The 27589-nt window shown below is 69.2% G+C and overlaps 1 protein-coding gene across 1 annotated transcript; it reads right to left on the bottom strand.

Moving 5' to 3' along the window:
- Positions 1–41: 41 nt before the first annotated feature.
- ESPN (espin) lies at positions 42–27557 on the bottom strand. Its single transcript, XM_055137602.1, has 15 exons — positions 27264–27557; positions 25099–25292; positions 16311–16497; positions 16044–16226; positions 15838–15969; positions 13609–13810; positions 12802–12995; positions 10957–11118; positions 10685–10877; positions 9443–9469; positions 8379–8524; positions 8027–8299; positions 3127–3206; positions 3022–3033; positions 42–619 (listed from the first exon to the last, which is right to left on the bottom strand). Exons 1-15 carry the CDS (start codon positions 27555–27557, stop codon positions 472–474), a joined length of 2427 nt encoding a protein of 808 aa, XP_054993577.1. The 3' UTR covers positions 42–471.
- Positions 27558–27589: the final 32 nt, after the last annotated feature.

Here is a 27589-nt window from a genome sequence, read left to right as displayed (position 1 = left end):
AGGGTTTTAATAGAGGTGTGAGCTGGCGGGCGGGTCTGCGGGGCAGGGGGGCAGCGGCAGGGGGACAGGTCGGCACCTCCGTCTTCCATCCCCCGCACCAGGGTGTGACAATGCCCGGGGCGGGGAGCCTGGCGTAGGGAGGTGGGGGCAGCTGGCCCCGACGGGCAGTTTGCGTCGTTTCTGGTAAACAAATGACTGAGAGGAAACCCCAGGCGAGGGTGGGAAATGCGGCCGGGGCGGGCGCAGATCTGGGTCAGGGAGGCGGGAAAGCCCCATCCCGAGCGCGGGGCCTCCGGCCCGGCCCAGGATGCGGCCGCCTCGCGGGTTCCGGGGTGCGGGGGAGGCGGCCCCGCCCACGGGCGTCCCGGGAGCGTGCGCGCGGGGAGGGGCGTGCGCCCAGGGCGCGGGGTGCGGCGGGTGGGGGCCGGGGGGGGGTTCCGCCCAGGACCGAGGGACCCCCAGCTCCGGCGCCTAGTACTTAGCGATGTCCCCCTTCTTCAGGATGAGCTGCCGCTGCCAGGGCGCCAGCTTGCTCTCGTCGTAGCCCAGCGTCCGCAGCCGCTCGGACTGCTCCTTCTGCCGCTTCAGCACCTCCTGCTTCTGGCGCTCCTCCTCTCTCCTGGGGAGCGGGCGGGAGTTGGGGGGACCGGGGGACAGGCAGCCGGGCGGCTCCCGAAGGGCGCGCACGACGGGGGCTGAGTAAGGTGGGGTGGGACAAGGAGTGGAATGCGGAGTAGGCTGGGCCCCTTGGCTGGAAACGGGTCATGGGGGCCAGAAGGTGTTACTGGATTTTTTGGGGGGGGGTTTGGTCACACATGGCGATGCTCAGGGGTTGGTTACTCCTGCCCTACACGCTAATTACTCCTGGCGGCGCTCTGGGAGTCATAGGGGATGTCAGTGGCCAAACCCAGGTCGTCCTCGTGCAAGGCAAACGCCGTCCCCGCTGTACTGCGGCCCCAGAGTTATGGGAGCTGCAGCAGCCCCGAGTTCTGGGCACTGGGGAGCAGAGAACGTTCTGGGCAGCAGGTTTTTAGGGGCTTTTTAGAGGCTTTTTAGGGATTTTTAGGGGCTGCTGCCAGCACGCAGGGCCAGGCTGATTGCCCTGGCGAGGTCTCAGCTCAGCCTGAACCATGTGAATCGCGGTGACCAAGGGACCAGCCAAGCGGCAGGAACGGGGGCCTGAGCTCTCACCCAGGCTGCAGCTACGGCACGGGAACTGCTGTACGAATGAAGACAGCAGGAATGCCTGCCCTGCCACTTTCTGGTTTGGTTTTGTTTGGGGGCAGGTGGCACATGCCGCTGTGCTCGGGGCTTACTCCTGGTTCTGTGCTCAGGAATCACTCCTGGTGGGCTTACAGGCCCCTTGGGATCCCAGGACCCCACCCGGGCTGGCTGCAAGGCAAACGCCCTCTCAGCTGTATTATTGTTCTGGCCGCTGCCTCGTCCTTTTTCTTTTTTCTTTTTTTTGCTTTTTGGGTCACACCTGACGATGCACAGGGGTTCCTCCTGGCTCTGCACTCAGGAGTTACTCCTGGCGGTGCTCAGGGGACCATATGGGATGCTGGGAATCGAACCTGGGTCAGCCGCATGTAAGGCAAACGCCCTCCCTGCTGTGCTGTTGCTCCAGCCCCTGCTTCGTATTTTCATCTTGGTTACATATTGGACTCCATCACTGCGTTTTCACAGGGCTGGTTCGGTGAAAGGGCCGGGCGATGGCTGGCCAGGCTGCCGACACGACACTGCCATGTGTGCCCCAGCACAATGCTGTCCTCTGAGCACTGAGGTGGGAGTAGTCCCCAGAGCACTGAGGTGCGAGTAGGCCCCCTAAACATTACAATTTGGAGGAGTAGGCTGTACCCCATGGTGCTCAGGGGATAGTCCTGGCTCCGCTCAAGGTGATCCTTGCAAGGGGGCTGGAGCAATAGCACAGCGGGGAGGGCATTTGCCTTGCACGCAGCCGACCTGGGTTCGATTCCCAGCATCCCATATGGTCCCCTAAGCACTGCCAGGAGTAATTCCTGAGTGCAGAGCCAGGAGTCACCCCTGTGCATCGCTCGATGTGACCAAAAAAAAAAAAAAAGAAGATGATTCTTGCAGGGCTGGAGCGATAGCACAGTAGGCAGGACGTTTGCCTTGCATGCAGCCGACCCAGGTTCGATTCCCAGCATCCCATATGGTCTCCCAAGCACAGCCAAGAGTAATTCCTGAGTGCAGAGCCAGGAGTAACCCCTGTGTATTTGGGTCACTGTTACTGTCACTGTCATCCCGTTGCTCATTGATTTGTTCAAGTGGGCACCAGTAACGTCTCTCATTGACAGACTTATTGTTACTGTTTTTGGCATATCCAATATGCACGGGTAGCTTGCCGGGCTCTCTGAGAGGGGCAGAGGAGTCGAACTCGGGTCGGCCGCGTGAAAGGTGAAAGCCCAACCGCTGTGCTATCGCTCCAGCCCCGTGCATTTTGGTGTGACCCAAAAATAGAAAAAGAGATCACCCCTGCAGTACTCAGGGGACCCGGCACAGTGACGGGGAACTTGTTTCGGCTGCCTGCAAGCTAAGAGCTTTACCTCCAGTCCTACCTCTGTCCCCAAAAGATAAAAATTGAGTTTCTCTAGATATTCTCAGCTTTTCAGTACTGGGTCCTGGCGATGTGCAGGCCAGGATGGCTCTTAATGGAAGGCAGGGCTGGGTGACAGGGACCAGGGCGGCGGGACAGCTAGTACAGCCGCAGGACTCTGGCCTTGGCACATGGCCAACCTGGGTTTGATCCCCCACGCCCCGTGTGGTCCCCCGGGCACCTCCAGGAGTAATTCCCGAGTGCTGAGCCAGGAGTCAGCCCTGAGCATCAACAGGTGCCAACTGCTCCTGCCACCCCCAGTGCTAAGAGCTAGACCCGGGGCCAGGGCCAAGTCCTGGACACTGAGAGGCCGCTACAGGAGCGCTCCAGAGGGGACACGGTGACAGACAGCCCAGCGGCAGGGGGCGGGGGAGGGAGTGCGGCCAGGCCAGCCCCTTACTCACCGCTTCTGCTCCCTGGAAGGGAACAGAGAAAACACTCATTAGTATTCATAACATTCACCAGGGCCCCCAGAGACCCCTGGGAGACCCCGCGCCTCCCAGGCTCACCTTTCCTCTTCCAGCTTCTTCCGCAGGATGTCCCGCCTCCAGGCGGGCATGCTGGCCAGGCGGGCCTCCTCCTCCTCCTCCTGAAACACAGGCAGAGGCTCAGGGCCAGCAGGGGCCGCAGGGGTCTTGCCCAGCCAGGGCCACGCTCTCCGGAGGCCCTTCTGCAGGCCCAGGGGTGTGGTTCGACGCAGCCCCGCCCACTCAGGCCCCTGGTCTTAGGGCTGAGAGCGAGGGTCGCCCGGCGTGGGACTCGGCGGGAGAATTCTCGCTTTGCCCGTGAGACGCACGGGACCGGGTTCCATCCCCGGCACCAACGAAACCAAGAAGGGATGGAGGGGGAGGACAGAGGTTAGAAAAGTAGGTGGGGGGCAGAGGACGAGGCTCTCCACAGGGCGGGCTAGTGGAGGACCCCCAGGCCACGCCCCCGTGTCCCCGTCCTGCTGGGAAGGGTGCTGTGGCCGCGCCCGGGGGCTCCCACGGGTCGGGGCGACTCAGCCCTGCACTCCGAGCACAGCTTTATTACGGCGCCTTACAGATGGGAAAGGGGCGCCTGGCCTCACCCCCAGCCCGGCCTCTGCCAGGCGAGGCCGCAGCGCCGAGGAACACCTGCTCCCCCCCTGCTCGCCCAGGCCAGCCCTGCGGATTCCTGCTCGCCGGCCGCTCAGATGTCGAAGAGCTCCGCTTCCTTCTCCTTCCAGAACGAGAAGCTGCGGTCGATGTACCGGCAGATGTCCTCATTGCTGAACTCGCCCATCTCCGAGAGCAGCTCCAAGGCGTCTTCTGCAGGCGGTTCAGCAGCAGGGGGGTCCTCCGGGGGAGGAGGTGCGGCTGGCGGGGGCGCGGCTGGGGGCGGAGGTTGCAGTGCAGGGTCCCGGCCATCAGGCTGCCCCTCTGGGCTGTCGTCCGTGGGCTCGGGAGAGGCCTCTGCTGCCAGCTCCTTCTGCTGCTCCCGCTCCTCCTCCTGCTCCTCCTCTTTCTCCTGGTGCTCCTCCTCCTGCTCCGGTGCCTTCCAACCCACCAGGTCCGCCACTGGCTCAGCCTCGGGGCTGTCTCCAAAGAACTGGCGCCTGAGGTCGTCGAAGCCGTCGCTCCAGCCGCGCCGGCCGGCCTCCACCTCCTGGAGCACGGCGCGGTGGAAGGCGCGGATCTGCTCCCAGGGGTGGCTTCCCAGCCGGTCGAACATCTCGTAGCACAGCAGGTGGCGGAACTTGCGCTCCTCGCGGCTCAGGCCCATCTCGAGCAGCTGAAAGTAGCCCAGCATGAAGAGGTCGAGCGTGAGGCTGTCGTAGCGCGGCGGCGCGGCGGCGCCGTCCAGGGGCGGCAGGAAGTGCTCGGGCCAGTACAGGCCGTGCGCCAGGCCCGGGCCGCGGGGTGGGCACGCAGCCGCCCGCCGTGCCAGGCGGCGCCAGCGTTCCAGGAGCTGTCCCACCACCTGCCGCTGCTTCAGCAGGCGCCGCAGCCGCTCGTCGGGGTTGGAGCCGGCGGGTTCCGGGGGCGCGTCGCTGCCCTCGGGGTCCGGCGCCGCGCCAGCGGCCAGCACCCGGGGCAGCAGCCTGCGCAGGCGCGCCTGGGCGTGGCGTCCCGCGCCGCCGAAGGTCCACTTGCGCCAGTGCTCCAGGAAGAGGTAAACGATGCGCTCCTTGCGCAGGTCGAGGTAGTCCTGGACGCCGAGCAGCGCGCCCGAGCGCGGCGCCTCCGGCTCCGCCTGCTGCCCCGGCGCTCCGGGGGGGTCCCGGGCGCTCGGCTGGCCGGCGCCGGCCGCCACGTAGTCCTCTTCCAGGACGGGCTCGCGGTCCGGGGCGCCCGCGGGCAGGGAGGAGCGGCGGCGCGGGGCGCGCGGGCCGGGCGCGGGGCCCGGGGCGCGCCGCTCGTAGCAGGCGCGGAGCTGCCGCACCGACACGCCGCACTCCAGGATCTCGCGCGCCACGGCCTCGCGGCACCAGCTCAGCGCGTGGGAGCGGCCCAGGCACAGCGGCCCCGGGCGCCAGGGCGCGTCGGGCAGCGGCGCCAGTGGCTGGCCCGTGTCGGCGGCCAGCAGCTCGGCCAGGTGCGCGGGGCGGCCGCCCAGGGCGGCCAGCAGCGAGGCCATGCTCTTGAGCAGCGCGGCGATCTTGCTGCACCAGGCGGGCAGGCTGGCGGCGCGGCCGTGCATGCGGCGCGGGTCCACGGTGAAGCGCGGCGCCGACAGGGCGGCCGAGACCGGGAGCAGCTGCTCCAGCTCCAGCTCCAGCTGCGCCAGGCGAGCCTCCAGCTTCTGCGCCTTGTGCAGCACCTGTAGGTTCTCGATTTGCTGCTCGATGCGCAGGACGTCGGCCTCGGTCATGAGCTCGCCGAAGGGCCCGAGGATGGCGTCGTGCTGCTGGGAGTACCTCCAGCCCTCGCGCGGGTAGCAGCAGGAGCTGGCGGCCGTCAGCTAAGGCGGGGAAGACAAGACAGGGGAGGGAGGCGGGTCTCCCTCTGGCCCCGCCGCTGCGGCGCAGAGTCCCCGGCGCCCTTTGCACGCCCCGGGTGGTGTAATGGCACCGCAGGGCCCCGGGTGCAGGGCTTGGGCCCGGCCTGGCGGGCGGGGGCCAGTGACGCTGGGAAGAAGCTTCGGCCCGGCCGCTTCTCTGGGCGCTGGGAAGTGTCCACTTGGGTTGCTGGCAGACAGCTGGCTGGTCGTTGGGCGCTGCTGCGCGCCGGAGGGGATGAGCGGCCAGTCTCCACGCCTGATGGCTCATTACACCACCCGAGGGACGTGCAAAAGGTGTGCAGCTGCGGCTCACGGGCCCTCTCCCACCCCAGCCAGAGACTCCGGGCTCCCGGTCACAGGACACCCCTGCCTTCAGCTGCCCTGGTTCAGCCCCATGGCGCTGGTCTGAAAGAGCCTGAGACCTCGTGCATGCAAAGCATGTGCCCTCCTGCGCGCCACACCCCACTCCCGCCTGTTATTTGAGTTTCAGCTCTTCCGGCTGGGTCCCACCAGCTCCTCTCAGCCCCCGGCGGCCCACACATGAGTACCAGGGAGCCGTTCCCTGCTCCGCCCCCTCCCGCGCTGCCCACTGCTGCACCAGAAGGTCTGTTTCCTGTCTCTCTTTCTCTCCTGGAGGTCACCAGGGCTCTACCCAGCTTTGATGTGGTGCCGAGGACCAAACCCAGAGCCCCGTGTCTGCAAGGCAAGTGCTCAGCGTCGGGAGACACGCCCCCGGCTGGGAAGTTCACTTTCTTCTCGAGACTGGCCAGGCCTGTGGCTCTGACCCCTCTGGCTTCACCCCCATCCCTGCCCGAAGCCAGCCCTGCCCCCTGCCTCGCTCATTTCCTCCAGTCCGGTTTTGTGTCCTCTGCCCGACTCATTTTATTTATCAATTTTTTTGGGGTGGGAAACAACCGGTGATGCTCAGGGGTGACTCCTGCCTCTTACTCAGGAATCACTCCTGGTGGTGCTCAGGGGATGTGGGATGCCGGGGATTGAAGCCAGGGCGGCCGTGGACAGGGCAAATGCCAACCTGACGTCCTCTCCCCAATCCCAGTCCAACTCATTTTCTTTCTTTCTTTCTTTCTTTCTTTCTTTCTTTCTTTCTTTCTTTCTTTCTTTCTTTCTTTCTTTCTTTCTTTCTTTCCTTCTTTCTAGGTCACACCCGGCGATGCTCATTGGTCACTCCTTGCTCTGCACCCAGGAATTACTCCTGGTGGTACTCAGGGGACCACATGGGACGCTGGGAATTGAACCCAGGTCGACTTTGTGCAAGGCAAACACCCTCCCCGCTATGCTGTCGCTCCAGCCCCCCAACTCATTTTCCTTTCTTTCTTTTTTTTTTTTTTTTAGTCACACTTGTGGCCTGTGTTTAGGGCTTACTCCTTACTCCTGGCTCAAGAATCACTCCTGCTGGGGCTTGGGGGGACCTTGTGGGGTACTGGGGATCAAACCCAGGTCAGCCATGTGCAAGCAAGCGCCCTTCTCACTATATCACTGTTCAGTCCCAAACTCATTTTCTTTTTTTTTTTCTTTTTGGGTCACACCCGGCGATGCACAGGAGTGACTCCTGGCTCTGCACTCAGGGATTACTCCTGGCTTTGCTCAGGGGACCCTATGGGATGCAATAATAATAATAATCCCCCAAAGCCCAGGAAGCAGTGTTTTCACTTTTTTGGGGGCACACAGCAATGTGTGTTACTCCTGGCTCTGCACCGAGGAGTTAACCTGGGGGGCTCAGGGACCCTATGGGATGCCAGCATGGAGCCCGGGGCTGCCATGTGCGAGGCAGGTGCCCTCCCCGCTGTTCTGTCGCTCCGGCCCCCGGGTTCACTCTTGCTGCCGTCCCGTAGGCCCTCTAGTGCCTGCCCAGTCATCCGGGGGCACTGACCCTGCTGCCAAGGGGCCCCCTCGCCTGCCGGTATCCTGGCCTCTGTGCAGCCGGCTCCAGGGGAGCACAGGCCCGGAGACCTTCAGGGACCCCCGAAAAGCCACAGACACGAGTGGGCACCAAAGACAGTGCCCAGGGACCCCGACAGCGCCCCCTCCTGCTGGCCAGTGCTGTCACCCCACCCGACAGTGGGGGAACCTCAGGCTGGACAGGAACCGTGCGGGGAAGTAACCCAGGCCAGACCTCAGCCTCTCGGGCCCTGCACCCCGCGCCCCTGCCCGGCAGCTCAGCCTCTGCAGAAGCTCGTCGCCCCCGGGAGTCCCGCCCACCCCTGCAGCTCGGGATTCAGAGATGCCGGGCGCTGGGAAGGGCATCGCGCCAGCTAAGCATCGCCCGGGCACCAAGGGCAGGCTGCTGGGCTCCGCCGGGGCGCCCCCACAACGGGGAAGAGGAGCCGCCAAAGCCCCGAGCCCCAGGAACCTGGACAGGGCAGGGCGGCCCAAGGGTTAGCGCGGAGGGCGGTTGGGGGCTGCCGGCCCCGCCCCGGCCCCACCCACCTTCCGCCGCTGCTCCTCCTCCTCCTGCATCTTCAGCTGCAGCTTCCGCACCATCACCTGCCGCTTCCACTCGGGGATGGGCCGGCCCTGCTCGTCGTGGGTGGGGACCAGCGCCTCCACGTCCAGCTGCACCCCGGGCGCTGGGGTGGCGGGCGGCGCCGGCGCCAGGCTGCCGTTGAGCAGGGGCTGGGGCCCCGCGGCCGGCGGGGTGGGGCTCCGCGCCCGCGAGCTGGCGGTCGAGGCCGGGGGCGACGCCGGCTCCGGCGAGTCCGGCTGCGGGGAGAAGCGGCAGGGCTGAGCGCCGGGCCGGGCCGCCGCGCGGGGAGCCGGGCGCGGCCGCCGGGCGGCGTACCTGGAAGGCCGGCAGCCCGCTGCCCGAGAAGACCGTGGTCAGCCCCTTGCTCTGGGGGGTGGGCTTCAGGCTCTTGCCGGCCTTGATCTCGGCCAGCAGCTCCGAGTTATCCCCCGTCGGGGACATCATGTTGAAGGACTTGGTGCCTGCGGGGGGGCGGAGACAGGGGTCGGTCGGGGGCGCCCGGGGCAGGGCCCCACCGCTGCCGGCTCCCTCTGCGTCGGGACCGCCGAGCCGCCGGGTGCCGCGCCCACGGCAGGCGCTGGGGGGCGCCGGCCCCCACCTGCTCCCGGTTCTACTCACGGGGAGGAGTGGAGCCCCCGCCTGGGGGCCCCGGGGAATTCATGCTGGCTCTCGGGTCGCCCCCGGGGACTTAGCGAACGTCCTGCCGGCACACTGACCGGCCAGCTCAGAATACTCCCTGGGGCCGGGCGCCTGACCTTTGTCCCGGGTCCCTGGGCTCTGCCCTGGCGGGGTGGAGTCGGCCGTAGGCCCTTCTCTGCATCAGCACAGCCCAGTGACCCTTGGACCGCGCCGCCTGCAGCCGCCTCGACTCTAGGACCTGGTCCCAGGACCCTGGACGCCAGCCCCCGGCCCCCCAGCCCCCCACACACCCACAGACAGACGCCCGCGCCCGCACACGGCTGCTCGCAAGCCCGGAGAATGCCGGGGGCCCAGGAAGGCGGGGTCCTTTGTAAGCATAGGGGGTGTGTGCCCAGGAAGAGGGGCCAGGCGGGCGGGTCGCATGCAAATATCTGCAGCAAGTTTGCATTTTCCGACCGGACTGGCCGAGAAGCCTGGGCACTGGGGGGGGCCACTGCAGGCCTTGGGGGGAGGGAGCAGAGCCGGGTCCGAGGGCGGGGAGCCCCCAGGCACAGCTGCAGCCAGGGGCCAGGGAAAGAGGGGGTCCGGGCACGTTAGAGCCAGACAGGCGTGCGTGCAGCGCCCCTGGTGTGGTGCGGGCAGGGGGGGGGTGGGGGGAGGCGGGAGCCCCCGACTCTGCCTGGCCCCAGGGCTGGTGTTCCCGAGCGCCCACCCTCGGCAGCAAGCGCGCAGCTACTCACTCTTTCTGTGTCTGAGGACTCTCACTTCTAGGGACCGAGAGCAGAGAAGGGAGGGCAGGGGACAGCGAGGGGCCAGGGCCAGCGGGCAGGAAGAGGCCAGAGGAGAGAGGACAGGAGGAATTTCAGAGCCCGCCCCCCCGCCCCAGGCCGCCTGCCCAGCTCCCCCAGCCTTGGGCTCCCGTGGTGCCCCCAGGCCTGGGCACGGCTGCCACTCGCCCTGGCTGCCCGCACCAAAGCCTCCTTCTCTTGCTTGGGGCCACACCCTGCAGTGCTCGGAGCTTACTCTTGGCTCGGTGCTCCGAGATCACTCCTGGTGGTGCTTGGGGGCCCCTCCTCGTGCTGGGGGCGGAACGGGGTCAGCCGTGTGCAAGGCCAGCACCTTGCCGCCTGCACTGGCCCTGGCCGCGGAGGGTCAGCCTTGGCCTTAGCTGAGGCAGAGCCAACCCAGCCCCGAGCTGTGCTGCAAAGGGGGTGTCTGGGGCGCCCAGCGTCTCATTCTCTTTGGCTCCAACATCTGGCCGGCCATGCGCCACTGCTGACCAGAGCTGCGGGTGCGGGCGAACCCCAGGGGACCCCAACCCTCTGGGACTCTGCCCTCTGAGTCGGGGCGATGGAACTTTGAGGGGGTCAGCGTGCATGGCCCGGGGCCGGGAGGGTGTAGGGAGGGGGTGCAGGAGTGAGTGTCCAGCGGGGGCCGCAGTGGTCAGCAGCCCTGGCCGTAGGCAGGGTGGGGCAGGGCAGCCCTAATGCATCTGGGAAGGGCCCAAGATGGTATAGAGAGGGGAGAGAGAGAGGGAAAGGGAGAGAGAGAGAGGGAGGGAGAGAGGGAGGGAGAGGACAGCAGGAAGGGCGCTTGCCTTGCACGCAGTCGACCAGGGTTCAATCCCGGGCACCCCATGTACTTCCCGAACCCCACCAGGAGTGATCCCTGAACACCAACCGGGTGTGGCCCTCAAATGAAGCAATGAAATACAATTCAAAACAGACAAAGATGACGGTGTGCCAGAGCTGCGGAGACTGGCGCCTGGGGCTGGGGAGCTGGGGGAGGGAGTTGTTGCTCTCAGCCTGGCACCCACCCGCACTCTGGGCCGCCCAGAGACGGCAGGAGTCACACAGCAGGGCGCGTCTGGGTCCTTCTCTCCTGCCGGGGTGGACGGAGGGAGCGCGGGGCCAGGTCCAGCGGCAACGGGGGTGGGGGCGGGGTCTCCGGGGCCCTCCCCGCCCCCCCCCGTGCCCACTCACTGCCGGTGGAGGAGGAGGCGCGGCGCTGCCCGCAGACGGGGCCCTCGGGGGGCAGCGGCGGGGCGGGCGGCGGCGAGCTCAGGGCCTCGGGCAGGGGCGGCGGCGGCGGCGGCGGCGGCGGGGGCAGCTCCCGGGGCGCCTTGGGGTCCGCGGCGCAGCCGTTGTGCACGTGGCTGCGGGGGGGCAGCGCCGCCTGCGGGGACGGGGGCGGGCGGTGAGCGGCGGCGGGCGCGCGCGGGCGGCGGGCCGGGCCGGGCCGGGTGGGCACGCACCTCCCCGCTGTGCGCCATGGGCGGGCGCGCGGCCGGCGGCTGCCCGGGGCCGCGGCCCAGCTGCCGGTAGTAGGAGTCCCCCGTGCTGGGCTGCTTGGCGACGGCGCGCGGCTGGCGGCCCGAGTCCTGCCGAGGCGGCCCGCAGTGGCCGTCGCGGTCGCCCTGCAGCGGGCAGACAGGGGGCCCGTCGGTTCCCCGCGCCCGGGCGCCGCCTCCCCGTCCGCATCCCCGCCGGCCCGGGGCGGGGGCGCGGGGCGCGGGGCCCCCGCCGAGGCTCCGGGGGGGCGGGCCCGGGGGCGGGGTGGCCCGTCCGGACACCAGGGGGAGCCGGAACTGGGGCAGCTCCCGGCTTCGCGCGCGCTAGGGCCGCGCCGCACCCCGCCCGCCCGCCCGGCCCGTCGGCGCCCGGCGCCCCCGCGAACCCTGTCGGGGGCGGGGAGGGTGGGCCCCCGGGGAGCGCTGGAGCCCGGGTCCCGCGGGGTCCTGCGCGCCGGGGACCCTCGCGCGGCCGGCTCTGCTCCTACCTGGCGGATCCCGCGGCCCCGCTGTGCACCTGGCCGCGGGGGCGGCGGGGACCCGACACCTGCCACCCGATCCCGCCGCTCAGGTTACGCGCGCCGCGGCCCGCCCGCGCCCGGAGCCCTGTCGCCTGACATCACCCGGGACCCGCCAATCCCGGCGCGAGCCCCCCGCGGCGGGCGGTGTCCAGGGGCGCGGCCACACCCCACCGCGGGCCCCCGCTCGGCCCGCCGGGCCCCACCCCTGCGCGTCGGGCGGCGGGCGCGCGGGCCTGGGGGCGCGCAGGCCTGGGGCGCGCGGGGGAGACCCCGGCCCGCGGCCCCGCCCGGGCCCAGGGCGGAGGGTCACACCCTTCTGCATCTTCCAAGTAAGCGACACCGCGCCCCAGCCTCGGGTTTCAGGGCCCGAACGGCGGACTCAGGTGACAGTGGCGACCGCCCCACCTCAGCGCCCCACCACAGCGCGGGGCGCGGGGAGCAGGTTGCCCCTCGGGGGGCCGGAGGCCGCGTCACCCGGCCTGTCGCCTGCCCTGCCCCCGACCCCCACCCCCCACTCCGCTGGGCTCACGTTGCGGGGGGAACGGGACACCTCGGGTTTGCTGTCAGGGCCAGCTCACCCCCTGCAGCCCCCGGACACACATGCCAGGACCCTGCGCCCGCAGGCAGGGCGGGGGGCTCGGCAGAAGGACAAAGAGCCCTTTGTGGGGATGGTGCCCGCGGCCGCGCATGGGCACACAGCGGGAGTCGGGCAGGGGAGCAGCTGTGTGGCCCCGGGCTCCGCAGGGACGGGCACAGGAACCACAGGGAGACGGGCGAGAGCGCCTGGCGGGGGGAGGAGCTGCGTGGCCTTGGGGCCGGGTCGCCTCAGGGAACAGCCAGCTCAGGCTGCCCCTTCTGGACCACCTGGCCCCAGCCCCGACTCCAGCCACCCTCCAGCCACCTGCTCCCGGGACTCTGGGTCCCCGGCCCCGAGACACCCCATGTGGACCCGGTGCCTGCCTGCCCAGCGCCCACTGACAAGGCCCCAACGGGGAATGGGTCAGTCCCAGCCCAGCCGCGCCATCCGCAGCCCTGTGGCCAGGCCAGGCCCCCACCTGCCACTTGCTGCCCAGACGGCCCAGCAGGGGCCTGGGGCACGGCCACGCCCGCTCCAGCCTAGGGGGAGGTGGGCTACCCCTGGCACCGCAGGGCAGGCTGGGGCGACGCTGTGCCCCCCTGACCCCCGTCCTGCCCGCCGGCTCCCAGGACCCTCGGCTCTGTACGACCCTCGCCCGCCCCGGGCCCCAGCGCCCAGCCCAGCGGCCCCCATCCGCCGCCCGGACTCTACCTCCTTCCTCGCGGTGTTGGGCTCCACGTGCCGGAGCTTGCTCTTCGTCTGCATGTAGATGTCGGCGGCAGGGAGCCCCCGAGGGGGCCCGGGGGCCGGGTAGCCCGGCGGGGGCGGGGGCGCGTGGGGCAGCTCCGAGGCCTGCAGCATGTCCATGTAGCTCTCTAGCTCCGCAGCACTCGCGCCGGGCAGCCCTGGGCAGGGGGGGATCAGCCCCGGCCGGGGGTGCAGCGTGGGGCCCTCCCCAGCTGTGCACGGCGCAGCGCTCTGGGGTCCAGGCGTGGGGGAGGGGGGCTGAGGGCGGGTCCCCGGGGCAGGGCCGCCGGAGGGCGGAGGGCAGCTGTGTCCGGGCGCCAGGAGGGGCCCTGCCAGCTCTGCAGGTCTCCACCTGGTGGCACGGGGCGGGCACCGCAGGCGCCGGGCACCTGTGCCAGGGCGTGGCACATGGAAACCTGCCTCTGACTTGCTTGCCTGGTGCCTGTAGGGGGCGTGCGTGCGGGGGAAGGGGTCGAGCCTGCGTTTGGTCTGTGTGTCTGTGCCGTGCCCACGTTCGGGTTGGCACTTGCTGTGGGCAAGCATGTGTCCTGGGGTCCACTCAGCGCAGGTGTGAGCAGGTCAGTGAGCCGCGAGCGGGTGCCGGCGGGTTTGGGGGGACCCAGCGGTGCGGGATTCACGTCCACAAGCCTGTGCCCGGCCCCCCCAACTTTCTGGTCAGGACCAGAGCCCCCTTCTGGTGCCCGGGGGAGCTGCAGTGTCAGCTGCGGGCAGAGGGGCCCCTCCTGGGGGCAGCTCTCGCTGTCCACTCACCTCGCTGCGGGCGCGGGTCCTTGACGCTGGAGTGGCCGGAGGAGCCGGAGTCGTAGTTGGAGAGGGTGCTGGTGGGCGAGCCGAGGTCAAAGTTCAGCGGCTGCATGGACGCGGTGGTGTTGGGGGATGACATGCCCGAGTCCAGCTGCTTCGTGTCCATCTCCGCGGACGGGTCCCGGGACAGCACGCGGTGCTCCACGCTCTGAGCGGAAAGCGCGGGGGGGGGGCATGACATCCCCGCCCGCCCTGCCCCGGCTAGTGTCTGATCCCGGTGTCTCTGAGCTGAGTGACCAGGGCCCAGCCACTGGCCCTCCCGGCCCCGCCTGCCCCCACCCAGGCCCCTCCGCATCTCCCAGGCTAAGACCCAAACTCCGTCCCTGGGTCCTGGGATCCAGGGCCCGCCCCACGAGGGGGGCTGGACTCCAGAGGCCCTGGGGGGTCTCGGTGTGGGCCACAGGAGGGGAGCAGCCGAGTCCCTGCGCCTGGCAGCGGCCCATCTCGAAGCCCTGGGGCGGGCGTGTCCTGGGGTGCCCGCTGAGCTGGGATGAGCCTCCTGGCTCGGCCCCGACCTCTCCCCCCACCCCGTCAGCGCCCGCCCGTGGGCCCGACCCTCCGTGTGGGTCCGGGGACCCTGCTTACGTTGCCCATGCTGCCCACTCGCCCGCTCGTGCCGCTGCTCCTGCCCAGGCCTCCGTGCCCCCTCCCGGCTGGAGAAGTGTCACAGGCCCTCGGGGACAGAGAGGGAGGCAGCACCAGGTAACAGCTCGGGCGGCCGCGCTCATTGGCCCTGTAATTAGGGGCTCTGCGGGCCTGTTTGCCTTTCTGGGCCAGCCTCTGCCCGCTTCAGTCTGTGGCTGCCACAGCTGTCGCGTGTGCGTGTGTGTGTGTGTGTGTGTGTGCGGGTGTCCGTGCGTGTTTGCACATGTGTGCATGCGCATGTGCATGCATGCGTGTGGTTGCATGTGTGCATGTGTGTGGGGTGCATGCATGTGCAGGTGCATGCGTGTGCATGCATGTGTGCATGTGTGTGCATGTGTGTGGGGTGCATGCATGTGCAGGTGCATGCGTGTGCATGCATGCACGTGTGAGCATGTGTTTATGTCCGTGCACGTGTGTATGTGTGCATGTGTGTGCACGTGTGTGTGTGCACTTCTGTGTGTGTGTGCGCGTGTGTGCATGCTCCCTAATCCAGGCCTGGGGCACCCACAGGAGCCGGAGGAGCCGGTCTGGGAGGGCGCAGTGGTCAGAGGTCACTCCCCACTGATGCACACACTAGCCCCGTGACCGTGGGAATCGCTCTGCTGAGTCTCCGTGTCATGAAGTGGGGAGACCGTGTCATCAGCCCGCGAGGCGGTGGGGGGGGTGTCAAGCCAGTGTCACTGAGGCGGCACTGCCAGGCCCTGGGCTGGTGCCTCTGGGCCGCAGAGAGCGGGGCTGGGTTTGCTGTGAGTGACCTTGCGGCGGGAGGCTCGGGGTGGACCTCGGACAGTCCCCAGAGCAGCTGGAACCTTCCACAGCCCCTGCCCTGAGCGCCGAGTGCCTGCTGGGCGCCGGGGGGGGGGGGGGGGTTGCCATGGAGACCCGCCCTGGGGGCTCAGCTGCAGGGCCAGCCCCAGGGTGTGTGGGAGCCCGGGGCACCCAACCCTGCTCCCCGCCCGCATCCACAGCCCCCCATGCCAGGCCAGCGTCTGGGGCCAGCAGCCTGGGGCCCCCGAGAGACCTCCCTAACTCCCTCCTGCACCGTCGGCCGAGGCCCCAGACTTGCGCCTTCTCCGGGCTGGGGCGCCCTCTCCACACAGCTCAGGAGGTTGAGTGGCTGAAGAATGAGCGCCACAGGCGCTGTGGCTGTGCATCTCCCCGAGACTCCAGTTACCCACCAGTGAAATGGGTCCCCAGCACCTCATGCCTGAGGGCAGGTGATTTCTTTTGGGGTGTGGGGGCCACACCCGGCTATGGTCAGGGGTTACTCCTGGCTCTGTGCTCTGAGATCACTCCCGGCGATGCTCAGGAGACCATATGGGATGCCGGGGCTCGAACCTGGGTCAGCCTCATGCAAGGCAGGCAACCTCCCCTCCGTGCACCTGCTCTGGCCAGGCGGGGCAGCCGGTGAGTGGACCTGCCGCCTGGGGTATCTCCCGCCCCTTTACTCCTTCCCCCTCTCCTCCCCGGCAGCAGCGGGCGGTGGTCTCCGTGCCTGCGACCTCTCGGACTCCGCCCCGCGGGGCCTACCAGGTTCTCCACCGTGCGCAGGTAGCGGGTGCAGTGGCTGTGGCCGTTGTAGTCCGAGAGGTCGGCGGCCGTGTACCCGTCGCGGTCCCGGACGTCCAGCTCGGCGCCGTTCACCACCAGGATCTGGCAGCACTGCGGGGTGGGCCGTGAGGACCCCGCGGTGAGCCGCGGGGCGCGGCCAGCCCCGCCCCCCGCCCCGGGCCTACCTCCAGCTCCCCGTTCTCGGCCGCGTCGTGCAGCGGGGTCCCGCCCCACAGGTCGGCGGCGATCTCGCCCCCGTGCAGCAGGAGCCAGCTGAGCACCTTGGCGTGGCCGCGGCTGGCCGCGAAGTGCATGGCGGTGGCGCCGTCCTTGTCGCGCTCTGACAGGCTCACGCCGGTGCAGCTCACCTGGGCGGCGGCAGCGGCAGGGACGGGAGGGCGGGGCTGGGCGCGGCCCCTCCCCTGGGACCCCCCACCCGGCCCCCAGCTCACCAGCCACACGATGACCGAGCTGTGGCCCATCTGCGCCGCCGCGTGCAGGGGCGTCATGCCGTCGTGCGCGCACGCGTGCGGGTCCGCGCCGCACTCCTGCACCAGGTACTGCGTCACCTCCAGGTGGCCCTCCTGGCACGCCAGGTACAGGGGCGTGGCACCGTTCTTGGTCTGGGCATTCACCCCTCTGCGGAGAAGCCGCGCCGCGGGCTCTTAGGGCCCCCTGCCCGGGGCTCTCCGCCCCCAGCTCGGGAAGCCCGCTGGGCCCTGGCCCTGACCCCTGCGGACCCCCCGGGCTCCCGGCTCTGTGCCGCCCCAGCAGCCTCCCCCGCCTGCACGTCTGAGAAACTGCCCCCTTGATACCAAAAGCTGCAAAGACGGGCTGGGGGGGGGGGCGCCAGCAGGGGCCATCATGGGAGGGGGCCCGAGCCATACACGGCCGGGGGGCGCTGGCCTTGCTGTGTCCAGTGTGGGCACGATCTCGGGCACCCCGTCTGATTCCCCGGTCGCGCCAGAGGAAGCCGTGAGCGCCGCCGGTGTGGCCCCAGCCATGTAGATAGGCACCGTGCATCATATATTAGTACTACAGAACACGGATCTTCAGGCCGTGACCCCGCGCACGCGCCCTGGCCACAGACAGCCGTCACCGAAGCCCCTGCTCCCCGTGCTGTCACCGCCCCACGTGGGGGGGTCCCACCAACACGGTGCCAGTCCCACGCGGTGCCAGGGATCTAACCCGCGGGGGCGGGGCGGGGCGGCCTCACCGCTGTGGTGCATCTGAGCGCTTCTGTCTGCGTGAAAGCGGGGGAGGGGCCGCCGGTGCCGTCACGCCCTGGGGCTCCCTGGCCCCTCGCTGGCATCTGTCACTGCACACACGCCCCACCGCGCGCAGGCGGTCCCGGGAACGGTGGGTGCAGTTACCAGTGCTGAGCACCAGGTGGCGCCACAACACAGGCGCGGCCGCAGGTAACTGGAAGGGCAGTTACCGGGCACCGTGGCCTCCCTCTCTCCTGTGCCCTCCCTCTCGCTCTGGCTTCCGTCTCAGGCTCCGTCCCAACCAATCCCACAGCCCCTACCCCCACCGCTGCCCAGCTGGCCTGTCCATCAGAGCCATCACGGACCACGCGCCCCTGCCCCCAGGCCCACTCCCCACGCTCCTGCCACCCCCCCAGGTCAAGGTCAAGGGCACCAGGCCCCCTGGGTGGCCGAGCCCGCGGCGTCCCTGACCACTGCACCCCGCGCACTGCGGGGGCGGGGACCTGCCGCGAGCATCCCCGCCCCGGGCTGCGGGAGCCGCTCTGCTCCTGGCCAGGCTGGCCGGCGGCCACCAGCCTCCACGCTCCAGTGCCGGCCGCCCCCACGGCGGTAACAGCTGCTGAATATTTCATGGCCGAGCCATTCACCCGGCACCGCGCCTCGCCGAGCGGGGGTCCTGGGGCCCCAGCTGGGACGCTGTGGCCGGGGGCGAGTTGCAGGGGGGGTCCAGACCCGCTGGAGCCCCCGCCCACCCCAGCCCCGCCCCGTGGCCCCGGGGTGCCCTGGACGCTGAGACCCGGGCACAGGAAGAGCCGAGCGGGTGGACGGCCCTGCCCACGCTGAGCCCCACGGCCCCCCGGCGGGCTGTCAGCCGGGGGAGACGGCAGACGCGCCAGGCACCCCGCCCAGACCCACAGGGGTGGCAGACGGTGCCCTCCTGCTCGCCGGGCGCTGCCAGCCCCGATGGGCCCACACCCGTCACCACGGCCGAGCAGCCATGCCCGACCGCCACCCTCGGAATGACCTCCTGGTGGTGCTGGCACCACCCTTCTATCAGAGAGGATAAACTGAGGCACAGAGGCCAAAGGTCACGGGTGGGACAGGCCATTCTTGCTGCGGCCAGGTGCAGGGCTGTGACACACTTTCCGGTCCGCCTGTCCCTGCCCACGCCCACGACCCTCCTCCCCCAAGGAGCCCCCACTACGGCCCGCGCTTCCTCACGCTGGGACAAACCTGGGAGCACTGTAGGGGGAGCTCACAGCACTGGGGCCGTGGGCTGGAGGGGGCAGGCGGCTCCTGGGGAGGGGCCTGGGTCAGGGACAGCCGGGATACCTCACGCGGCAGCACGGACCAGCCCCTCGGGCCTCTGAGGTCATGCGGGTCTGGGCTCCCATTGACCAGGGTTCTGGACCCTGAGCACGGGTTGGGCCAGCACTGCTCCCGCCTGGGTACTGGTGCCCGGTGGCCGGCCAGGGGTCTCAGGGACGGGGGTGCCCTGCGCAGAGAAAGCCCCCGAGTGTCCCCAGAGGCCGGCTGGTGTCCCAACGTTGGGTAGATGCTCGGCCCCCACATGGCCTCCAAATGCCGGGAGGCCCGGGGGCCTCCTTCCTCAAGGTGCTGCCCTCCCCCCTGCGGTCTCCTTCCGGGCCAAAGGCCAGCTGTCCAGGAAGCAGCTCGCCGCTCGGGTGGACAAGGGCACTGCACTGGGCCGCCTCGGCCGGCTCTGCCCACGCCAGGCCTCCAGAACTCCCACAGGCCAGAAGGCTGGGCTGGGCCTGCAGGGGGTCCAGCCGCCAGGTCACAGGCCCCCGAGGCACCTCCTGGGGGGCCCTTTCCCTGCAGACCCGCCCCAGCCCGATGCTCCGTGAATCTTGGCTGACTCAGGGGACCCTGGAGCCCGAGTCAGCCACCTGAGGCTTTTTTTTTTTTCCTTTTTGGGTCATACCCGGAGATGCTCAGGGGTTCCTCCTGGCTCTGCACTCGGGAATCACTCTTGGCAGTGCTCCGGGGACCACATGGGACGCTGGGAATCGAACCCGGGTCAGCAGCGTGCAAGGCCAACGCCCTCCCGCTGTGCTGTCGCTCCAGCCCCCACCGGAGTCTTGATTTCGTCCCTTTCTCCCGGGAGAGGAGGGTGTGGGCAGAGCAGAACTCTATACCCGGGGAGCTGGAGTGATGGCACGGCGGGGAGGGCGTTTGCCTTGCACGCAGCCAACCCGGGTTCGATTCCCAGCATCCCATATGGTCCCCTGAGCACCACCAGGGGTAATTCCTGAGTGCAGAGCCAGGAGTCAGCCTTGTGCATCGCCGGGTGTGACACCCCCCCCAAAAAAAAGAACTCTATACCAGGATGGCCCAGGGCAGAGGGGGCTGTGGCGGGGGTGGAGCCTCCCGTCAGCTGGTGCCAGCAGAGCTCCAGGCCAGGAGGTGCAGGCCAGCGGCTGCCCACAGAGGCACTCAGGAGCCCACCCCTCCCAGCTCCCTGGTCCCGCCAACAAGGGCTTTGTGGGGCACGGGGGTGCTCTGGGACACCCCTGGCAGTGCTCAGGCTGACTCCTGACTCTGTGCTCAGGACTCCTGGCTCTGTGCTTAGGGATGACTCCTGTATCAGTGCTCAGGGCTCACTCCTGGCTCTGTGCTCAGGGATCACTTCTGATTCTGTGCTCAGGGCTCACTCCTGGCTCTGCTCAAGGCTGACTCCTGGCTCAGTGCTCAGGTCTCACTTCTGGCTCAGTGCTCAGGGTCACTCCTGGCGGGGCTCAGGGAATCGTATGTGGTGCTGGTCATCAAACCTGGGTCACTGCGTGCAAGGCCAGTGCCCTCCCAGCTGTCGTCTCTCCGGCCCCGGAGGCTGACGCCCCAACACCTGGCTCTGTGGCACAGACTCGGGACGACTCGGTGGCCAAGCCCCTCCTTGCAGACGTGAGGCTGCGAGTGGACACTCAGCCCCCGCCCAGGGGGGCCCCCGGCACAGTGAGGGGCGCGTGAGCACCACGGTTGAGGGGCGAGCACGTGACCCAGACGGACGCCAACTGCCATGGCCGCAGTCTCCACAGCCAGACCCAGGCACGGGTGAGGCGGTGCCAGCCGGCGTCCAACCCGGCTCCCGCCCTGCCCGGCACTGATTGGGAGTGACCCCCAAGGACCAGCCTCTCTCCCAGCACCCCTGGGTCCCGTCCCCAAACCCCACAAGAACAGCAGCAACTGCACAAAGAAGGAAGGGGAATAGAAACAAGCGCACAGGCAGGGGGCCGAGCCATGGCGAGGTGGGAGGGCACGCGGCCAGCCCGGGCTTGGAACTCAGCACCCGACTTGGTCCCCTGAGCCAGCCAGGAGTGACCCCTGAGCACAGAGACAGGAGTCAGCCCTGAGCACCGCCGCATGTGGCCCCGAATCAAAACCAAATTGATGGGACTGGAGCGATAGCACAGCGGGGAGGGCGTTTGCCTTGCACGTGGCCGACCCCGGTTCGATTCCCAGCATCCCATAGGGTCCCTGAGCACCGCCAGGGGAGATTCCTGCGTGCAGAGCCAGGAGTACCCCTGAGCATCGCCGGGTGTGACCCAAAAAGCAAAGCAAAACAAAACAAAACAAAAAACGAGTTGATGAACCCCGAGTGACAGTACAGCAAAGAGGACATTTGCCTGGTGCTTGGCCAACACAGGTCCAGTCCCTGATACCCCAGCTGGTCCCCTGACCCCGCCCCACCGCAGTGACCCTGGGCAGGAGGAGCAAACGGTCACCAGTTTCAGTCCCTGGTGTTGCTCATGCGCTGGTCAGGCCCGAGACCGTCTGTGAGCCCCGCTGGCCTCTGGCCTCGCTGCAGCTGGCTCGTGGCCCCTGCTGTCCCCAGCCCCTGTGCCCCGCTAAGAGCAGAGCCCGCGGTGGGTGCGTGCGGCCGTCGCTGCTGTGTGTGAACCCCACGGCCTGGCCAGGTGCGACCCACCCCCAGGTCACTAAAGCCGCAGCTAAGGGCGGAGAGAACGGAAGAAGCTTACGTGAAAGGGCGCCTGGGGGTCCCAGGCTCCGTCCTAGGCGGGGCTTTGCCCACGTCCAATGTGGAATTTCCAGGGTCTCCTCGGACCCCCGTGGCTCCCGTCCTCGACCCGCTCTAGACCCGTCTCCACACAGGCCCCTTCTTCTGCCCCGAAGGCGCCTTCCACATCCACTACGACCTTTAACAGGTTTGTTCTTTGGTTTTGGGCCACACCCAGCTCTGCTCAAGGACTGCTCTGGGGACCGTGTCAGGTGCCAGGGATCGAACCCGGGTCAGCTGCGTGCAAGGCAAATGCCCCACCCACTGTACTATCTCTTTGGCCCCCTATTTTAAAGTCTTTTTGTTTTGCTTTATTTTGTTTTGTGGGGGGGGGTCACACCCAGTGGTGCTCAGGGCTTACTCCTGGCTCTGCACTGAAGAATCACTCCTTGGCGGTGCTCAGGGGACCATATGGGATGCTGGGGATCGAACCCGGGTTGGCCGTGTGCAAGGCAAACGCCCTAACCACTGTACTATTGCTCCGGCCCTATTTTTAATTCTTTTTTTTTTTCCTTTTTGGGTCACTCCCGGCGATGCTCAGGGGTTACTCCTGGCTCTGCACTCAGGAATTACTCCTGGCGGTGCTCGGGGGACCCTATGGGATGGTGGGGATCGAACTCAGGTCAGCCGCGTGCAAGGCAAACGCCCTCCCTGCTGTGCTGTCACTCAGGAGCAGGGGTCAAACCCAGGCCCTCACACAGGCAAGGCTGTGCTCTCCCAGGGAGTGACACCCTTGACCCCTGACTGCAGCGATTAAAGGGCCCACACCCAGCAGTGCCGGGCCCCAGAGTGCCAGGGGCCACACCCAGCAGTGCCGGGGCCCCAGGGTGTCAGAGGTGGAGCTCGTGTCCCCCATCTTCCTGGCCGGGCTCCCCCAGTGTCAAGAACATCCCCACTCCTGACCGCGCTGCCCGCTTGCCGGCCTGTGTCCCGGTCGTCACTGACCACCCGGTGATGCCCCACCCAGAGCCCGTGGGTCGCTCAGGCCGTGCCCGGGCGGCTCAAGCCCAGGAACGCCGCCTCTGGCCTGCTCACTGACCCCCGTGGGGCTCTCCACGGCCAGCGTCCCGGCCCTACCCCCGCTCAAAGGACAGTGCCGGCTTCTAGCCGCGAGCCCGTCCTTGGGAACCGGGGTTCATTTTCTGTGGCGGCAGGAGCAGGGCAGGGAGCGGAGGGGGCTGCCCCTCGGGCCCGGGCGCGGGGGCCCGGGAATCACCGTGCGTGTCCCCAAGGCCGACCTCCTGACCCCAGCACTGGGGCAGAGTGTCCCCGAGGGAGGGCGTGAGGGACAAGGGGGCCAGTGCCTGGGGGCAGGGGAGGCCCGGCCGGGAGTCCGAGGTCACACGGGGGGCTGGGGAAGGGGGCGCAGGCTTGGAGGCTCTGGGGTGTCCTGGGAGGGTGAGGGACAGTCTGAGCGGGGACGCACCAGGCAGAGGCCGAGGGCGCTGGCCGGGCGGGGTGCGGGCAGGTCCAGAGAGGTGAGGGTGGGGGCTTCTCAGAGGCCCCGGGGCCCCAGGGGCCGACAGTCCTCTTGATGACCCTCCACCGAGCGTCTCCAGGGAGGAAGGGCGGGGCCAGCAGGGACCCACCCAGAGCCCCCGCGGGTGACCCTCCGAGATGCTCCAGGCAGGGCCCCGCAGGCCTGGTCACGCCGTGCCCGCACCCAGGCGCTGCCCAGCGCAGGGCAGCCGGGAGGGGCCCTGTGGGGGCCGGCCCCGCCCCCAGAGCCTGCCCGGGGCAGCGGTTTTTGTGTTTTTTTCTGCTTTTGGGTCACACCCGGCGATGCTCAGGGGTCACTCCTGGCTCTGCACTCAGGAATCACTCCTGGCGGTGCTCAGGGGACCATATGGGATGCTGGGAATCGAACCCGGGTCGGCCGCATGCCAGGCAAATGCCCTCCCTGCTGTGCTATTGCTCCAGCCCCCAGGGCACTCTCCAGCGTCTGCCTGGGAGGGGCATCAGTGGCGGTTCGAAGGGAGGGGGGGCCCTGGTTTTCCTGCCTTCTGCCGGCTCAGGCGCCAGAGCCCGCCTGGGAGCCCCAGGTTTGACCCGAGACACCACCTGCTCCGGGGGTCGCCCAGCACTGCCCAGCCTGGGCTTCTCTGGGCGGGCGGGCAGGAAACTCCAAACCTTCTCATGGCCCTAATGGGGGTCAGGGACCCCCGGATCCCTCCCACCAGTCACTGTGGTTCCAACTCTACCTCCCTCAAAAATCCAGCCTGCGGGGCCCGAGCAATAGCACAGCGGGGAGGGCGTTTGCCTTGCACGCGGCCGACCCGGGTTCGATTCCCAGCATCCCATAGGGTCCCCCGAGCACTGCCAGGAGTAATTCCTGAGCATCACTGGGTGTGATCCAAAAAGGAAAAAAAAAATCCAGCCCAGGGGCTGGAGGGATAGTTCAGTGGGGAGGGCGCCTTGCATGTGATGGCTCGGGTTCGAGGGTGCCCGAGCCCCAGCAGGAATGATCCCTGAGCACTGCAGGGTGTGGCCCCCAAACAAACAAAAGCCACAACACAGCTCAGTCCAGATGCCGCCTGCTGGGGGACCCTCCCTCTCCCCCGGGGGCTCCAGGCGGGCCCCCTAAAACAGACGGGGAAGGGGGGCTTGGGCCAGCCGTGCCTGCCATCTTCTGGCCTTTTTCGCTTGTCTTTGGAAGTGCTCAGGGCCGACTCCTGGCTCTGTGTTCGGGGGTCACCCTGGCAGGGCTTGGGGGGCCCTATGTGTTGCCGGGGATGGAACCCGGGTCAGTGCCCACCCTGCAGTGCTCTCTCTCCGGTCCCTGCTGTCTGGTCTCACACCTGGCCCCCCAGCACCCGGCCCTTCCACCCAGCCACGGCCACGGCACCACCTCGCTGCTGGGATTGGGTTTCGCCCGTGGTCCTGGAGCCCGCCCTCTCCTGCCCGCCACCCCAGCTGAGCGGTCGTGAATAATTCAGGGCGCCAGCAGCCGGCCCGGCAGCTCCCGAGCCTCAGGCTGGGCCGTGAGCCCCGACGTCCCCAGGCCCTGCCCACAGCGCCCGTCCTGGGGTCCCTCACCCGGGGCTCCTGCGGCTCCACCCCAAGGGGGGAGGCCAAGGGGCCGTGGGCCGCCACCCCCTGCCCACAGGGACCAGTACCCACCCATTCCCGGCCTCCCCTGGTGCCATGGGCCCGGCCCCCCCCGCCCCCCAAGGTACCTAATGCACGTGGGACAGTCCTGAGGCCCCCCGGCAGCACCTGAGTGGCCTGGGAGGGGCAGGTCCCCGGAGCCTGTGGGGGTCTGGGGAAAGTCCGCCTGAGGCGGCCCACCTACCCCAGCGTCACAGGGAGGAGGGGCTGGGGGACGCCTGGGACACCCCCACTTCCGGAGGCACAGCCTGGCGCTCTGGGGTACAGTACGGGGGGCCAGGCGGGGCCCGTCTAGCTGTGCACTGTCCTCTGGGGGCAGGCACGGACCCCCAGGTGGGCCACGGGGCGGGGTGGGAGTCCGGGGTGCTGGTGGGGTCTCTGGGGACACCACCTGGGACGAGGGTCACAAACAGGTGTTCCTGTGGCCCCCGGCAGGGAGGCGACCCACCAACCCAGCCCCTGACTCCTGCGGGTGCCAGGAGACAGACCCCCCCCCTGCCCGCTCAGAGCCCCCCCCCGGGAACGAGCCTCGGCTGGGGCTTGGCGGCGGCTCTGCCCTCAGGATCCCTGCGCCGGGCCGGGGTCCACCGTCTGTGGGGTCATGTCCGCTCCCTGGACCACCCGGGTGGGGGTGCAGGGAGATGTGGGACCCCGAGAGCAGGGGGCACGGCTGGGCCACAGGCAATGCCAGGCGCCATCCAGATGGCAGGTGGGGGTCGGCCTGGAGTGGCCCCCTCCCCCACGCCACAGCCTCAAGGGTCGCTCAGCCCTGCACAGTGGGGGATCTCGTGGCTCTGACCTGCGAACCCGGCCCCCCCAAATCCAGACGCCAGCCCGGGGACCACCGAGGGGGCTGCGGCTCGGGATGGCGGCGTGGTGGGCGCTTACCCGGGGAAGTGCCTGACGAGGAGCCTCAGCGAAGGGAAGTCTCCTTTGGCAGCGGCGTAGTGGACGGCCAGGGCCCCGGTGTCCGTGGCCAGGGTGGGGTCCCCGCCCCCGAGTCTCAGCAACCAGTCCACGACCTCGGGGTGGCCGAAGCGGGCAGCCAGATGCAGAACTGTGGCACCAGAATTGTCTCTGTCCTGTGGGGGCAGCGGGTCAGGTTCCCAAGGCCCTGGGGTCAGCCCTGTCCCACACACCCACGGGCCTGGCTGCCCTGAGCCCACGCCCGCCAGCTCTCAGGACCCCACGCAGCGGGGACCCTGGACGGCTGAGGGGGACACTCGGGTGGCACAGGTGCCACCAGGGCTGCGGGCACCTCCCAAGCCCAGCGGGCCCCTCCGCTCTGCTCCCGCTCCCCCTGCAAGGGACAGGCCTGAGCCCCCAGCACCGCCCCAGGCTAACACTCCCCACTCCCCCAGACCCCGCCCCCCCAGACCCTGCCCCCCCTGGCCCTGCCCCCCCTGGCCCTGCCCCCCCAGGCCCTGCCCCCCAGACCCCGCCCCCCAGACCCTGCTCCCCCAGGCCCTGCCCCCCAGACCCTGCCCCCCCCGCCCTGCCCCCCAGGTCCCTGCTCCTGGCCACGAGGAAACAGGTTTCTTTTTTTTTTTTTGCTTTTTGAATCACACCCAGCGATGCTCAGGGGTTACTCCTGGCTCATGCACTCAGGAATCACTCCTGCGGTGCTTGGGGGACCATATGGGATGCTGGGGATCGAACCCGGGTTGGCTGCGTGCAAGGCAAACGCCCTCCCCGCTGTGCTATCACTCCAGGCCCAGAAACAGGTTTCTTGCCCCCTGTTCTTGCCCCATGGGGGTGGAAGCTTCTAGTCACCGGGAGGCGGGGTGGGGGCAGCTGGTGAGGGAGGTGGGTGTGGGTGAAGGCCGCCCCCAGGAGACGGGGAGATCCCGGGGGTCTGAGAGCCAGAGAGAGCCAGGCCAGCCCAGCCCCGGGCGGCAGGAGAGGGGTCCGGCCTGCTGGCCCTGCATGGCCTCTGCCCCTGGGCACTCAGGGATGGCGCGAGAGGCTCGGGAAGTGGACGGGCAGCTGGGCCTCGGGGGTGCCTGTAAGATGCAGGAGAGCCGCCGGGATCAGGGGTGGGCGCTGGCCCAGCGGCACACTGAGGGTCACGGGAGGCTCGGGCTGGGGTCGGGGGGAGTCTGAGCCCGGAGCCTGGCGGGCACTCAGGGCCCAGGGGAGTCCGCCCTGGGGTCCCGCCGGCCAGCCTCGGTGGGCTTCCTGTCCCGAGGCAGCTGTGAAGGCCGCGGAGGCGCTTATCTCTGCAGGCTGGTGGCCGGGATCCAGGCGTCCCCCCCCACCCCGCCCCCAGCCCGAGGCGGGACCTGATAACCCGCCGGGCCTCCGGCTCCCCTGCAGGGGCGGGCGGCTTGGCCAAGGCTGGACAGCAGGCCGGGAGGCCGTGGGCGTGTCCAGATAGCGGGGCCTGCGCGCCCAGGGAGGGGGCTGTGATGCGGGGCCCGGGCATCCCTGCTCCCACCCTGCACACTGTGCCCGCCAGCCCTCTCCGTCCCCGCGTGCTGGTCGCCTTGGCAGCCAGGACCCCGCCTCCGGGGGCCCCCATGGCCAGGTCCCCGCCCCCACGGCCGGGTGGGGCGCGTGTCCCCGGTCACCTCTCAGCCGACAAAGAGCTTCTGACCCTGAGCTGCGAGGCCAGCCGGGGGCACTGGGTGAGTGAGCGGGGGTCTCACCCAACAAGACCAGGCGAAGCTGCAGAAGCCGTGGGAACTGGGGGTCCACAAGACGCCCCGCCCAGGGTCAGCTCAGGCCCAGAGGAGCCTCCCCCTGCTCCCCAGATCCTCCAGCCGCCGCCAGCCTGGGCAGCCGCCAGGTGCTCAGGCCCTGCGTATGCCCCACCACCACTTCCGGACTCAATGCGCAGTGCTCCGCTGCTCCCCGGGTTCAGCCCCCTCCCTTCCCCAATCCAGGTCCTCCTGCAGGCACTGGTCAGTCCCCTGAGTACCTTTGCCCCGCCTTGCACAGGCGCCACAAACCCCCAGAGTGGGGGGTGGGGAAGGGGGTGCCCAGCCCCACCAGAGTCGGAAAAGGGGGCTGGGGGCCAGCGCTGTCTCCCGGGAAGGCGAGCGCGGACTCACCTTCACGCAGCAGCGGCCGGCCGAGAGCAGCCACTGCAGACAGGACAGGTGGCCGGTGGCGGCCGCGTCGTGGGCCGGCGTGGCGCCGTTGCGCGCGCGGGCCGCGGCGGGCAGGGCGGCCTCCTCCACCAGGAAGCGCAGGCAGTGGAGTTTGCCGGCGCGGGCCGCGTGGTGCACGGGCAGCGCGTCCAGCGGGTCCCGCAGCGAGGGCGCCAGCAGGCCGGCGGCGTGCAGGGACCGGAGCACGTCCAGCTCGCCCAGCCGCGCCGCCTGCAGCGCCTGCTCCAGGGCCATGGTGCGGCCGGGCGCCGTCCCCGCGCTCAGCG

This window comes from Sorex araneus, chromosome 5 (assembly GCF_027595985.1).
Source record: "Sorex araneus isolate mSorAra2 chromosome 5, mSorAra2.pri, whole genome shotgun sequence".
NCBI classification, from domain to species: Eukaryota; Metazoa; Chordata; class Mammalia; order Eulipotyphla; family Soricidae; genus Sorex; species Sorex araneus.
Note: the sequence above shows the minus strand (reverse complement) of the source record. Positions and strands in the feature narration are given on the sequence as shown.

Bases quoted from the DNA above. Each gene is read 5' to 3' on its own strand.
- ESPN (XM_055137602.1), bottom strand. From the start codon at position 27,557: ATGGCCCTGGAGCAGGCGCTGCAGGCGGCGCGGCTGGGCGAGCTGGAC. The intron at 16,498-25,098 runs GTAAGCGCCCAC...GCTTCTCCGCAG, and splicing joins CTCGTCAGGCACTTCCCCGG to AGGGGTGAATGCCCAGACCA. The intron at 12,996-13,608 runs GTGAGTGGACAG...CCCCCTGCCCAG, and splicing joins GGACCCGCGCCCGCAGCGAG to GGCTGCCCGGCGCGAGTGCT.